This window comes from Macrobrachium rosenbergii, chromosome 58 (assembly GCF_040412425.1).
Source record: "Macrobrachium rosenbergii isolate ZJJX-2024 chromosome 58, ASM4041242v1, whole genome shotgun sequence".
Classification (NCBI taxonomy): Eukaryota; Metazoa; Arthropoda; class Malacostraca; order Decapoda; family Palaemonidae; genus Macrobrachium; species Macrobrachium rosenbergii.
The window spans coordinates 13669095-13684973 of record NC_089798.1 but is presented as its reverse complement, the minus strand read 5'-3'; the positions used below and the strand labels follow the sequence as shown (position 1 = coordinate 13684973).

The following is a 15879-nucleotide window of genomic DNA, read 5'->3' as shown; positions in this document are numbered from 1 at the left end:
AAAGGAATTCTTAGGACCTTTGAGGTTTGTAATTTTCTGGACTGGACCCCGGGAGCTTGAGGAAGAAAGATGGAATTATTCAACACGACTGACACCGAAGAACTCATATATCTGATGTCGTGTATGGATAAAGGACTTGGAGGTGGTGCCAATGAATCAGCCGCACGCTTTCTTTTGGGAATCCTGAAGAAAATGCCCATCTTTGATCTTTCCTGGCTAATGGGGTCACGTCCAGTCAAAATCAGAACTGTTTTATGCCCCTTTTTTCCTCTCGCCTCTTCTCTCAAGATTTGGTAAAGAGGTCTTTTCATCCTTGGCCCTGAAAACCACGTAAGATCTAATATCTAAAACAGCTAGAAAAGTCCTACCAACGACTTTCATCGCTAAAAGAGTAAGGCTGAGGCTCCTGTGCTTCAGGTGTCTGAGCTCTTTCGTGGTCGGCCCTCCGATAGAGGTTCCTCTAGGACGGGTAGATGAATGATAACGAGAAGAGCCTCTACATAGGGAAAAAGGAGGACATGACTTTCTTCTCTTGCAGACAGCGGTAAGAGCCAGGCTGTCCAGCTTCTAGCAAGTGTGGGAGAGAAGGAGAGTGGACCTATTGTCCATTCAGTTACTCTAAGAGGGGTAATGATATAAATACCTTAGTTTTAACTAGAAATAAATCCCTCTAACTCTTCATCAGCCGACCGCGGGAATTGAACTCCGGCCCAACGAATGACAGTCTGAAGTTCATCCGGTTCGGCCAACAAAGGTCTTCTAAGAGGGGTACAAGATCGCTTTCCTGAGGAGGCCCCCCTCTAGTAACAAGACCAATAGTCCTTTCTGTCAAAATGCAACGACAGAACCAAGGCAAAGGCTCTACAGCAACAAGTGTCTATGATGTTGCAAAAGGAAACCAGACAGAGAGTTCAAGATCCGAATTCCCCTGGATTCTACATTCGGTTATTCCTGATCCCCAAATGCTTGGGGGGTTAGAGACCGGTGCTAGACGTGATTGCAACCAAAGGTCGCTATGGAAACGACAAAATCGGTTCTAGTTGCAGTCAGACAGCATGACTGGATGGCCTCACTGGACCTCCAGGATGCGTATTTTCACATTCCCATGCATCCGAACTCCAAGAATTTTCTGAAGTTCGTCCATGGGAAAAGTTTTTTCCAGTTTCGGTCTCTCTGTTTCGGTCTAAGCAGACGTGGCTGACGTCTGGCTCGGGAGTCGAGACCTCTCAAGAGCAAGTTACCCAGTATTGAGGGACGTCATGATAAGACTTCATAGACTCCAGGTTGTAGCCACGGGAGCAACCCGGAGCTCTTCCCTTCCAGCCCCAAGGGTAGCTCTCTTATTAAGAGAAAACGTAGACAGTTCTGTTCAGTCAGGATACCAGGCTGCAAGAGCGTGGTGGACGCTGTGCTGTCTTCAAGGATACATTCTCCTTTTCCTCCTTCGGATTGGTAAGCGTCTGCTGAACCCTCTCCACGATCCATTATTTGCGTTGAGGAGGAAATAATTCCTGTAGTTAATGCTTCCCCAGCCTGTCCCCAACAGCAGGAAGCCCCGCATATAGCTTTACTACAAAATATGCAGCAGGCTTTGTCTTCTCTGGTGCAAGCATGACAACCAGGCAAAGAGAAGAAGGATAATAGACATCCAACTAAAGCTTCTAGACGTCCAAAAGTTTAAGACGCTGAACGTAGTAAATGAAACTCTAGACGCTGGATGCTCTGGTGTCAAGCATCTAGGAATGAAACACCATGACGGCAAGTGTCAATGAACTCAAGGCGTCAATCGTCAAGGCATTGGGCGTCAGGACGTCAGGCTTCAAGATATTGGAAGCCAAGACGTGGAGGTAGCTCAGGACGCAAGATGCACTGGCAACAAGCGTCTAGCACAGATTTTCACAAGGATGATTACCAATGTAGCAGATTTTTTCTTCACACGAGAGACATCGGAATCTCCTTGTACTTGGCGACTGGCTCCTCAGAGCTCCCTTCCCACACACGCTGCCCGGAGGATCTTCACACCACGATTCATGTATATCAGAAGAATTAGGTCTTCTGATAAACAGAGAGAAATCTCAACTGATCTCATCCCAAGAGGTTCTGTACCTTAGGATAAAGATTCAGAGTCAGGATTTTCGGGCTTTTCCTTCTGTTGCAAGAACAGGACAAGCCTTAAGAAAGTTTTAGGACTTTCTAAAGAGACAGACATGCTCGGCGAGGGAATGGATGAGTCTGCTGAGGACTCTTTCCTTGCTAGAACAGTTTGTTTTCCTCTAGAAGATTGATTCTATGCCCGTTACAGTTTTCTTCTAAATCAGAACTGGGACAAGTAAATTGAACTGGAGACCAAGTGCTTCCCCATTTCGGAACCAATAAGGCCGTGTTTAGAGTGGTGGAATGACCCCGTCAAGCTCCAGGAGGACTTTTTCTCTACATCACAGGAACCCAGACCTAGAGTTGTTCTCCGACACGCTCAGGATGGGGAGCAACACTAGGAAAGGAAGAACTAACTGCAGTCCTTCTAGCTCTCAGGAGTTCAACACATAGTGGAGAACAGAGAAGTGCAGGTCAACGCCGACAACACGACAGCGTTGCCCTACATCAACAAACAAGGGGCACTCACTCCAGGTCTCTATACGAGACAGCAAGAGAGCTTCTTCTCTGGGCAAAGGAGAAGAATGTCAAACTAGTAACCCGTTTTATCCAAGGGGAAAAAAATATGAGGGCGGACATTCTGAGCAGAAAAAATCAAGTCCTCTCAACAGAATGGACACTACTTCAGACGTCTTCAGAAGCATGTGGCGACTTTGGGGACATCAGTGCATGGATTTCTTCGCCACAGCGCGAACGAAGAGACTGGAAACTTACTGCTCTCCCTTATCAGATTCGAGGCGACATACATAGATGCCGTTCCTGATGGACTGGTCCAATTTGGCGCGTGTATGTTTTTTCCCCTTTCAAGATAATACACAGGGTACTCAAAAAATTTGTGTCACACGAGAGAACCGGAATGACCCTTGTGGCCCCTTACTGACCGACAAGAGATTGGTTCACAGAGGTATTTAGAGGATGGTGCAAGGACAACCATGTGTCCTCTTCCAATGTCTCTGTAACCCAAATTTGTATATAGAGAACTCACCAACATGAAACCTAGACGTGGTCCTGAGGTTCCTCAGGAGGAGTAGGTTCGATACCTTATAGAGGACATCTTTAAAGGACCTCACCATGAAAACTCTTTTCTTGGTCAGTTTGGGCACAGCGAAAAGAGTTAGTGAGATACATGCTCTCAGCAAGAATATAGATTTTAGACAAGGCAAGGCAATCTGCTCACCGCAACTAGGCTTCCTTGCAAAAAATGAATACTCATCACAACCCTGGCCCTTAACGTTCGAGATTCCGAATCTAACGGACATAACAGGGGAGGAGAGAGAGAGAGTCCTATTACCGGTAAGGGCTCTAAGGCTCTACCTGGATAGGACAAAGGACTTAAGAAGGAATTCAGAAGGGCTTTGGTGCTCAGTCAAAACGCTCTCTGTACAAGATGTCGAAGAATGCTCTGGTTTTATTTTATCAGACAATTGATAAAAGAAGCACATATGGAATGTAGAGAGATAGACCACAAGATTCTGAAAGTAAGGATAGAGCTCAGGACAATAGCAACCTCTGTAGCTCTTAAACAGAACAGGTCCCTGCAGAGTATCTTGGACACGACCTTCTGGAGAAGCAAGTTAGTATTTGCCTCTCATTATCTAAAACAAGCCCAACATTATACGAATGCTGCTATACGCTGGGTCCGTTTATAGCATCTAATTCAGTAATGGGAGAAGGGAATACCCTACAATCCCATAAACCAATACCCTTTTTCTTACCTTGGAATTGAGAATTTTTATGGTTGTTTGTGAAGACTGGACGCAGTCTTCCGCAATCATTGGGATGAAAGTTCCTTGGTAGTGCCGGAACAAAGGGTATTGAGAGGAGGTCTAGTCACATAGAGGTTATACACCGGTTGACAGCCCCTAGAGATTTTCAGCCCCCTGGGTGGATCGCTGGATCTCTTAAGGAATGCAGACATAATGAGGGGGAGTTCACTGAAGTCAGCTTCCTTAATCCAATCCCATAAAACAATACCCTTTGTTCTTGCCTTGGAATGGTTGAAATTTGATGGTTGTTTGTGAAGATTGAACGCAGTCTTCCACAATCATTGATTTTAGTCAGATGATCATTTTGTTCCTTGGTGTTGCCCGGAACAAGGGTATTATAGGTTGTCTGTCACATAGAGGTTGGTACACCAGTTGGCAGCTCCTAGAGGTCTTCAGCCCCCTGAGTGGATCGCTGGACCTCTTAAGGAAAGCAGACATAATGAGGGGGAGTTCATTGAAGTCAGCTTCCTTGATCCAGGTATGGACCTTAAGTTGGTTTATTAACCCTTAAGCAAATTCCAACGATGTTGGCTGTCTCTGACCTTCCACCAAAGGTGTCAATCAGCTATACAGGCAGTCCCCGGTTTACGACGGGGGTTCCGTTCTTGTGCCGCGTCGTAACCCGAAAATCGTCGTAAACCGGAAAATCGTCGAAAATCGTCAAAAATCATAAGAAAACCTTACTTTTAATGCTCTGGGTGCATTGAAAACAACGTAAACTGCATTATTATTGAGTTTTACATCAAAAAAAACCTTCAAATTATGATTATTCTGCCGTTTTGGGGCCAAATTTCTTCCGTCGGATTGGTTTATTAACCCCGAACAAAATCGGGAAATAATTTTGATGAATATATTTGAAAACCTAACCACCAAACGTGTCAAACCGGGGACTGCCTGTATATATAACTACCAGGTAAGTTAGATGTTTGAAAATATTTTCATAATAAAATAAATTTTTGAACATACTTACCTGGTAGTTATATATAATTAAATTCCCACCCTCCTCCCCTCTAGAGACTAGGGGCATGGAAGATCTGAGGAATAGTTGGAATGGTTCCAGGTACCTGGGTAGAGGGCGCACAGGTGGTTCACCTGACTACCGATCGGCGATTGCCGCGAGTTTTGAAATTCTGCCGTGACGTCAGGGACTTAAGCTATATATATAACTACCAGGTAAGTATGTTCAAAAATTTATTTTATTATGAAAATATCATTTTAAGTATTTATATTTTGCTTCATGGAAGTCTCAGGATTTTTTAAAGTTCTTTTTCAGATATCTGTCTTGAAAGTTGACAGACTTTTACGCTAATGGTTATTTGTTGTCTGCAGTCTGGTTATTACTTCCTCCTGAATGGGATACAGCCCCCACTCCCTCCTCTTCCTCATAACTGTTCCATTGTTTTTGAGTGTATATGGCTAGTGGCTGCTTTACTTTATTGAAAAGGTGAGCTTATCAAATTGTTTGCCCAATTCTTAAATGAAAGACTACAAACCATAGCCTTAATAAGGAATTGGTCCAATGACATAATCCCTGGTTAGTCTCAAGAACATCTTTCTGAACAACTTCCACCAAGTAGTTTACCTCTCTAGCACCCATTGCAAAAATTCACTGTCCATAAGAGTCCTACCATGCAAAATATGTAATCATGCTGATGTAAACTAATTATTTCTTTAACTCAAACCCATCACTTCACACAGAGGGCCTTCTACCTGGCCTTTATCCTGTAGCAATCCCAGATAACAAAGGAGAATTACTGTACTTTCCAATGAGATAGTGCTGGGGCTTCCAGACATATGACCAGGCAAGGGGAGGGTTCCTCTTCATTATGCTGTATGGTTCATGGAGTAATGACCACAAGATAGGATCATGTAAACTAATTCGTGTGTATTAAAAAAAAATATATATATTTTGCACAAAGAAAAGTTTTATTTTATGTGATGAAGTTCAGTAGTCAGATATTGTTTTTATCATTTAGTTATGGATGCCTGGTGAGTGTTACAATACAGTGTATGAACTCTTTTCAGGATATTAGTATTTTTGAAGTTTCTATAAATGGACATGGATACGGAAGAGATGTTTGGGATAAGAGATTCTGCAAGCAGAAGAGGATCAGTCGCAAGTGATAGTGACATAGGGTCAGTACGTGATGATGATGACGATGATGATGATGGAGGGAGAAATAATCCGATGGATGAAGCCTTGGAGGTTCCTGATCCTGAAGCAGAAGGTTTGTAACCTGTTTGTTAAGTCATTGGATAAGATATCTGCATAGGATAATTTAAAAAAAAAATTATTCATTTTCTCCTCAGTAATCAAGAGGGGTTTGAAATTCAAAGTGTTGTTATTTCACCTAATGCTTCAGGACTATATCATCAATGATTTGATTTAAGCCTTTTTTTAAGATGGCCCTTCCCAGACATTTCCCAGTCTTTTGTGAAAGGTAGATATTTCTATCAAAAAGGTTGAATATGTTTTGAAATATAACTGTTTTGAAATTCACATGTACAATCTTAAGTAAGTTCTTTGTCATATGCCACTGCTAAACTAAGGTTATAAATTATTAGATATTGCAAATGAGCATGTCATTCTGTAATATATGTTCAACTTAAGACATTAAACATACAACTAATACCGTAAGATTTCATTCTCATTTTACTTTGCATTCTGTAGATAAAAAATATTTGTGAATCTCTCATGTCCGAGTTGTTGATGTCAAAATAATGTCTAGAAATTGGCAGATATTCATATGGGAATACAAACTATGACCTTTTATGTAGGAGTATTCCTAAGCATGAGCTACAGTCAGTCTTAAAAACTTGGTGACAAGGTAGTTCACTGGTGGTAGGTGGGTGAGTTGAACATTGAAAGGTGTAAAGTACTTAAGCAGGTGGTTGAGTGCACTATGTCCCTGGTGTAAGTGTAACCAGTTTTGTCGTCTTGCACTGGTAAATCACACAAGGAGAGTGCTGGTTTGTCACTTTTATAGTAGAGAGGTTTGGCGGTTTCCTGAAAAGTGATAACTGTGTGTGTGTGTTTGTTTTCATGGTTCGTCACCACTTGCCGACGCTTTGGAGGCCTCAACAGAGTACTGAAAGATGCTTCAATCCCTCAATATTCTAAGTGACCCATCTTTGCTGCTGCTCTACCACTATTTCTGCTAAGGAACTCAGTGTTTTTGAGCCTCCTGTAGTGATTGGTTAGCCTAGGCAAATGACGCTGATAAATCTGCTTTAGGTGAGGCGAGTAAGACTGTTGGATGGAGTAAGGTGAAGGAACATTTTTGTGCATCTTCCTCCTCCTGCTCATTGAGCTCTTCCTCCTCATCTTTTTCTGCCTTCATGGAAAGAAGGAGAGGTCCCAGAAGCCCCCCCCCCCAACAAGAAGTTCTGTTGGACTCTTGAGTGAGTATCTTCCTCCCTTGGGGGTTGGCGATGGCATTTGCTCACCAGCAGTGGGACATCTGCTAGAAGTTTGGTTGTCATCTACTTCTCTGAGCATGTCTTTTGAACCAGAGTCTTCCATTTGCTCCTGGGACAGGAGGACTGTTCTGGAGTCTTCCTTTGTACTTCTGCCGAGGTTTGCAGACAAGAGTCAGTGATATCTTCTTGTTATGATCCTTAGATCATGGGTGTGCAGACAGAAGTTTGACATGCAACAGATTGCTACCGTATGATGCTGGCAATCTGTATGCACATGGTCTTTTGGACTGTTGGATGGTTCCTGGTTGGTCTAGAACTTCTGATGTTGTGCATGCACAATCCCCAGGTTATGCAAGTGCATGTGGAAGATGCACATGCATATTAAATATTTCCATTTGTTCCAGCATAGTAAAATTGAACTGTTTAATCATCTGGTTTGTTACACGAATAATAAAAACTCCATCTTCTCCCAAACATTAATACATATTATAGTAGCATGTTGTAAGAACTGTTACAATATTGGCTCAGTTTGTCAATTTTAACTTCATAAGGGGAATTCCATAACTGCAGTTTCTCTCCCCAAGTAGTAGTGTTCATATTCTCTGTAGAGTAATGACATCCTTATTAATGTTTAAAAGGGACATATTTAAGAGACTGTACCTGTCAGCCATATGGGAAACTGAGCTCACTGTACATGTATTACAGTAAAATGTTGTGACTGGACCATTGAGTGTCCTTGACAATGTGGGATCGGTTTCCTGAACAACAGTTTCTAGCATGATGAATATTTATTATTACAGGATAAGTTTTTGGTGTTTGTTCCTCAGGTTTATTTAAAATTATGGATTGCATGTTAAGAGATAAAATCTATTTGTAGATTCTAAGTATTTGACCTTTTTTAAGGCTAACCATGAATAGCATGCAGGAATGGGTTTGTCTTATAACTCATTATGACCTTTTTCCAGGTCAGCAAGCAGAGGCAGCAGTTGTGGTGAAACCAAAGCGTGTGGTGAAGAACCCAATGCCAAAACTAGATTTAATAAGGTAAGAAATTTTGGAGAATAACTATACAGTAATTTTGAATACTTAGGTGAACATGTTCTAAAATACTTGACCACTTGAAAAGTTTGTTCTTATTCTTAATTATTTTTTTATTCCTAACTATTTTTCATCAAGTGTTTTCTTTTTTATCTCATATACCATACAATTTTAAATTTTGACTACTGTACTGTGAAAACCGTATCTGTTTTTTCTTGCTCATATATTTCTTGGATTCATCCCTGAAGGGTATGCTAAAGATAGATATCCTAACTTTTTCACATTCAAAATTTGATATGAATCTCTTAGATGACTTGAATTTTTCTTTAATAAAGTTTTGGAATTTTTTATAATAAATGTTCTAGTAAAGAAACTATTAGAAAATGTATGTTTAAGAAATATTTTTTTCTTATTTTATACCCAACATTAACAAAGTTCCTATCATGTGCAATCAGTGCTCCAGTAGATACAATATATTCAGGTTAATTAGAGTCTTCTGGTTATTTTGAGTCACTCCTTTGTTGTCTGGAATTACTAAAAAATGTGGGTGTTGGGAGTCTAGCTCCTCGATGCCACAATGGCTTTTGTCCAGCCCTCTCCAAACACTCAAGACATTTTGCTCAGATCTTTCCATTGTTTGGACACAAAACTGACCATTTAGAAATCCTAAGTAGTAATAGGTAATTTAATTTTATATACGTAACTTACCCAGTAATTACTTAGCTAAGAGTTTCTAGTTGAACGGCAGTTAGAATTCTGAATTCTGTGGTAGCGATTCTTTTGTTTGTATAGGTGACTATGCCCCACCCACTTTTGGGGTACGAAAGAGGAACACCACCGCCAACACGACAGTTTGTTTCTGCTGCTTGTAGCATCAACACCTGGTGTTGTTACAGCAGTTTAGAGTTTTGGAATTTTGTATTTGGTGAAGTATTTGTAGCCGTTTCGGCATTTTTTCCTTTGACTTTTCACGGATTTGACTTTTTTGAGTAGTTAGGAAATGTCTGAAACTAGTAGTTCTAGTTTCCGGTATTGCAGTAAGTGCTGCAATACACGGATGACAAAAGTGACCTCCGGCTCTCACATCCTGTGTTCCGGTTGCAGAGGTCAGGTTTGTTCAATTGATTTGACTTGTGACGAATGCAGAGATTGGGGGGAACAAAAGTGGAAGAGCTTAAATTCTCATTTAGCAAAGCTAGAAAGAGATAGGAAGAGGAAAGCAGCCGCTAAAGCCAGCGGAAAAGTAGCTAGTCAGGCTTTAACTCTCAGATCAGATAAGGCTGACATATCTATTAGTTCTCCAACTATACACCCTTCCCCACCTACATCAATAAATTATCCTAAACCACCTACTCCTTCTCCTGGCTCCATCACTTCCTAACCCGATCGCTTCGCCAGCCTTGAAAATAAATTTGAGCAACACTTAAATCTTGTAAGTATAGTGGCCTAGTTAGGGGCATCAGTGTGTGTCCTGATGAACAAATTTGAAAATAGTGCAAAAGGTGAAGTGTCAGTGGGGAAGGCAGCTGTTCGTCCTGCTGATTCTTCTAGGCGCAGGTCCCTGCCATACTCCCCGCTACCTGGGAGGGGGCATACCGGTAGCCCAAGGGAGGTCAGTGGGGTCTGCCCATGAGCAGTCGTCCCCTCAGTCCAACCTATTGCATCCCAGGTTGCGACTAGGGACAGCTGCTGGAAAGGCGTCTCGGAAGTTCATCGGCTTTCCTCAAGTTCTGAGGAGTCGTTGCCTCGCCAGAGCCGTCTTCGTAGTTTTCCTGACGAATCTTGCCCACCGAAGAGACGATTCTTGGGTAAGGATCAGTCCCCCACATCTCCCTTGCAAGAGATTGGGGGAGCCCTCCTTTAGTCCTCAGCCATCATGCAGCAAGTGGGACACTCCAGAATGTTTCTCCTCTCCTCTGCGCCAGGAATGAGGTTCTAGCCCGATACACCTCTTGGGCGAGCAGTGTCAGTCTTCAAGTAAGCGCCCTGCTCCCTCGGCTCGTTTAGTATCGACGGAACGTCCTGTTGAGCGCCAGAAAGCAGACAGTGCCCTGTTGCAGCCAGGCGCCCTGATGTGGCCAAGCACCCTGATGTGGCGAAGCGCCCTGATGCTGTCAGGCTCCCTGAGGTGGTCGGACATTCTGTTTCATCAGAGCGCCCCGAATCTGTCGATCTTCCCATAGCGCTCGAAACCCCTCAAGTCTCCAAGTGTCCTGCAGCTTCCGATAAGCCTTCTCCTGCGTTGGACCCCGCTCTTGAACCGTTGCAACGCAAGTTGGATAACATCCTTAATCTTTTACAGAAGCCTACAGCTCAGGCTGCCCCTGATTTAGTCGCGATGACTTCTCCGATCTCTTTGGCAGATGAAGAAGAGGAGTAGGATACGTCTTCGACGCTGTGTGCATCACTCCTCAAGTGCCTTCTTCAGTATTTCCCAGAATTTTTCTCTCCGAGCTCTCCGTCTTCTCCAGGTTCGTCTTATATGATGAGCTCTCAGCCTGTAGATTTGTCTCAACTGCCGAAGATGGTTCTCTCCAAATCTTCGAAGAAAGCCCTTCGCCAAGTGGAGGACTGGCTTTCCGAGAAGAGGGTTCAAAGGAGAGCTTGTTTTAGTGTTCCTCCTTCTTGCCTCTCACGTATGAGGTATTTGTCATATGCAACGGGAGAAGCTCCTTCCCTGGGAGTAGCTGCCTCCTCCCAGGGGTACTTCTCTGCGCTCATTGACTTGGCATGGAGATCAGCTCTTGCGTCGGCAAAAACCCTCTACTCGGCACAGGAGATGGATCATCTTTTGAAGAGTATTTTTAAGGCCTTTGAAGTGTTGAGTTTTCTCGACTGGTGTGTAGGAGCACTTGCCAAGAAACTTCAAGAACCAGCTCTCTTGTGCGATGAACTCGCAGACCTGGATAATTTTGTGTCTTGCGCAGATAAAGCCGTTAGAGATGGCTCACATGAATTATCTCCACTGTATGCCATGGGCGTCTTAAAGAAGCGTGAACTCTGGGTCTCATTCACATTGAAGGGTGTGACGGCCTCACAGAAATCGGCTCTACTGTTTTTCTCTCTGGATAAACAGCATTTGTTTCCTCACTCCACCATAAATGAGATTGCAGCAAGCCTGCACCAGAAGTCAACGCAGGATTTGTTGACTCGGTCGATGAAGTGCCAGAAGGATCGACCTGCATTCTCAGCTAAGCCGTTTCGTGGAGAGAATCAGAGAGCGCGCCGCAGGTCCCGAGGTTCGGTTAGATTTGCTCCCCGAGCGATCAAGAAATCTTCAGCAAGATCATCCTCCCGCAAGTGAGGATTTAGTCCTTCATGCTCCAGTATGGGCCAAGCTTCGTCTCTTTTGAGAGAGATGGAGCAGAAGAGGAGTGGATCAGTGGGTAGTAAAAGTTTTAAGGGAGGGATACTCTATCCTCTTCAAGGAAAATCTGCCATTGACCGACACTCCCATCGTATTGACAGCTTATTCCATCGGCTCAGAGAAGTATTCGGCCTTGTCGAAGGAAGTGTCCCCTCTTCAGAACAAAAAGGCAATAGTAGTAGTGAGAGAGGCAAACATGAAAGGATTTTACAATCGCCTTTTTGTAGTTCCCAAAGCTTCAGGAGGTTGGAGACTTGTACTTGACGTAGAGAAAAGGAAATTCAACATGGAAACCATCCACTCAGTTCTGGCTTCCATCCATCAGGGGGACTGGATGATTTCCCTGGACATGCAGTACGCTTATTTCCATATTCTGATTCATCTGGATTCAAGGAAATACCTACATTTCGTTTTCGAGGACCAGATTTTTCAATTTCGAGCACTTTGTTTCGGTCTCTCTACGGCCCCACAAGTTTTCACTGGAGTGTTGGCTCCTTTGGCGGGTTGGCTGCGTTTAGCGGGAGTAAGTATCTCATTGTAACTAGACGATTGGCTAATTCGTTCACCCACGAAGATACAATGCATGAACGACTTACAGAAGACTCTTCTCTTGACCCAGGATTTAGGACTAACATTCAACTTTTAGAAGTCACAAATGATTCCCTCTCAGAAGACTCTTTATTTGGGAGTTCTGATAGACTCTGAGTTTTAGGGCTTTTCCGTCACCCAGAAGAGTAGAAGACTGTCTGAGGAAAGTAGACCTCTTCCTCTTGCTTCATTCGTGCTCCGCCACCCAATGGCTGAGTCTTTTGGGGACATTGACCTATTTAGAACAATTTGTGAGACTAGGAAGACTTCATATGAGACCTCTCCAGTTCTATTTAAGGGCTTGCTGGGATCGAAAAGTTCATCAGGACCGCCACATGTTTCTGATAACCCCAGAGATAAAGGAGGATCTGCGGTGGTTGAGGTCTGCAGACAGACTTTCAGAAGGGAAGTCACTCACTCCGGTGAGTCCTGACCTAGACTTCTTTTCTGACGCGTCAGATGTATACATTCTGGTGGACTAGCTGAGCTGTCACAAGCAAATTCTACTCACAGAGTGGATGTTAGATCTTCGAGTCTGTGCCAGCCTTTGGAAACTATGGGGTCAACCAAGCATAGACCTATTTTCAACTTCCAGGAATTACCGTCTTCCTCTGTTTCGTTCCCCGTTCCCGGATCCTCAAGCTTGGGCGATGGATGCAATGATCCTGGACTGGTCCAACCTAGACCTTTATGCTTTTCCCCCGTTCGGAATGATATGAGAAGTATTAAGGAAGTTTTCCTCGCACTAAAACGTAAAGATGACTCTCGTGGCGCCCTTCTGGCCGCAGAAGGAGTGGTTCCCGGACCTGATCAATCTACTCGTAGATTTTCCAAGGCTCCTTCCCGAAATTCCAAGTCTTCTCAGACAGCCCCATGTCAGGAGGTTTCATCAAGGACTACTATCCTCTCTGGCCCTAATAGTATTTTGACTGTCTACAGACTCATTAGAGCGAAAGGCTTTTCTAGAGCAGCAGCAGAGACTATCGCCAAATGTAGACATATTTCCTCCAATAACGTCTACCGAGCTAAGTGGGCACGCTTTAGGAGTTGGTGCAGGAGAAATAGTCTCTTCCTTGAAAACTTCTATCACTCAAATAGCAGACTTCTTTTTTTATTTGAAATCTTCGAAAGGGTTGTCGGTCGCGACTATAAAGGGTTACAGAGCGATGCTAAGCTCCGTTTTTCGTCATAGAAGCCTGGACATCTGGAATAACCAAGTCTTTTCCAATATGATTAAGTCTTTTAATATCTCCAAGTCAAAGAAAGAGGCTTCCTTCTCTTGGAATCTTGATGTGGTCCTTAAGTGGCTTTCCGACCCTCGATTTGAACCAATGCGCTGTTCCTCTCTAAGGGATATGACACAGAAAACTCTCTTTCTGGTGGCCTTAGCAACGGCTAAGAGAGTAAGTGAACTTCAAGCTATAAGCAAAAGAATCAGTTTTTTGCAAGGTAATGCAGTCTGCTCCCCTTTGCTTGGTTTTCTAGCTAAAAATGAGAACCCGTCACATCTCTGGCCCCGTTCTTTTTCAGTTCTGAGTTTATCGGATATCCTAGGCACGGAAGAAGAAGAGAGAGAGCTGTGTCCTGCTCGTGCCCTCCAATATTATTTACCTCGAACGGAGAAGATTAGAGGCCAGTTTAGTAATCTCTGGTGTTCGGTTAAAAACCCTTCTAGACCCCTTTCGAAGAACGCCATTTTGTTTTTCTTGAGGGATCTCGTAGTTGAGGCACACTCTTAATTAGCGGAAACGGCCTTAATGCTTTTGAAAGTTAAAGCGCATGAGGTTAGATCAGTTGCTACTTCGGTAACATTTGAACACAATCTTTCGCTCTCAGCCATCCTGGAGGCAACACATTGGAATTGCAAGTTGGTGTTTGCTATGCACTATTTGCGGGACGTTGAGACAATTTATGATAACTGCAGTACCCTAGGACCTGTGCCTGTAGCTGGCATAGTGGTGGGTGAGGAAGTGTAGGAAGTCTCCCTTCCTTTCCTTTCCTTTCCTCTTCGCCTTGAAAATGGTGTTGAGTTCTTGGGGAGCCTAGGAGGGTACGATGTACCTGGAGTGCCCACTAGTTTTTTATATGTTGGGTAGTGGTCTTGTTTTTATATTTAATCATTGTTTAATTATGGTATAGGTGACTTTGTTGTTGTTTTGTTATTGTTGTGGTACTGTGCCCAGGGCAGGGGCAATTATTTATGCTTTGGCGGCCTTTGGTGTACAGTCATACCCCGAACTTACATGAGGTTAGGTTCCGGAGCCCCTCGTGCAAGGTGAATTTTCGCGTAAGTTTGGCATTATCTTTAAAAATGCTAATAAATGTTTATTTCCAGAGTTTAATTACTAAATATGACCCTAATCATGCTCCCAAAGTATTAAGCTAACTTTTAAATGAACTAAAGTTAGTGTAATTTTATTTAAAATTTATCTTATTACCCTTAAAAAAGAAATAAATGGCTGACATAAAAATTGAGTACTGCACAGTTTCATAATAACACATTTACAGTAGGTGTGCACGTATACTAATGTTACCCCTAATTCATGGGATGGCATTTTCTTTTTCACTTAGAGTAAAAGCCGTTTTCTTTGCGTCACCAGGTAAACTTCATGCATCACAGTCATAACAAAGGTACAGTTCAATAAAATAAAGAAAACATGTACATAATGTTTTTAGAAGGTAGTACAGTACAGTACAGGTAAAATTCAATCAATTTAAAATTATATACTGTACAGGTAATGACATACAGAGAAATAATAGTAAGTTGTAAAAATATGTTTGAGCGCTAACTACGAATGAGAGAGAGAGAGAGAGAGAGAGAGAGAGAGAGAGAGAGAGAGAGAGAGAGAGAGAGAGAGAGAGAGAGAGCTAAGAGAGAGAGAGAGAGAGAGAGAGAGAGAGAGAGAGAGAGAGAGAGAGAGAGAGAGAGAGAGAGAGAGAGAGAGAGAGAGAGAGAGAGATACTGTAAAATAGTACTTGAAAATTAAACACACTTTCTGCAGGGGTATCATCTTTGAAAAGTGCAGTAACTTTGCGAATGGGTATCACATTTTGTAAAAGTACACCAACTGAACGTGCTGTAATTACATGCACATACAGATTGTACCAGCACTTTTCCCCGAGGTTAACAAAGCAATTTTCAAAGAATGACACTTATACAACTCTTAGTTACATCTCAGATATTACATTAACAAATTCATTTTATCAAACAAGCGTGACTGAACAACCTCATCTCAAGGTCATGTAAAGTCATAGTGACAAAGACTTTGCGAAAGGACATTATACTTGTATGATATTTATGTACAAAAATATAAATATAAATTTTCCATACCGATTTTACAGTTAAAAGTATGGAAACTTATAAATGTACTTCAAACATTATACTAGCATTTTCTGCTGGGGTATCATCTTTGAAAAGTGCAGTAACTTTCGGTATCACATCTTTTAAAAGTACACTAACTGAATGTGCTGAAATTACCTTTGCATCATATTTATGCATGTATAAAAATAAAAATACATTTTTCATACAGATTTTACACACAAAAG

The 15879-nt window shown here is 42.6% G+C and overlaps 1 protein-coding gene across 5 annotated transcripts in view; it reads left to right on the top strand.

Moving 5' to 3' along the window:
* LOC136837312 (TIMELESS-interacting protein) overlaps positions 1-15879 on the top strand; it is a 129498-nt gene that overhangs the window by 17040 nt on the left and 96579 nt on the right. For all 5 annotated transcript variants that reach the window (XM_067102063.1, XM_067102062.1, XM_067102064.1 and 2 more), the window contains exons 2-3: positions 5946-6148; positions 8306-8384. In XM_067102063.1, the coding sequence (XP_066958164.1) occupies positions 5974-6148; positions 8306-8384 (254 nt within the window). In that variant the 5' untranslated portion in view covers positions 5946-5973. The remainder of the gene's footprint in view (positions 1-5945; positions 6149-8305; positions 8385-15879) is intronic.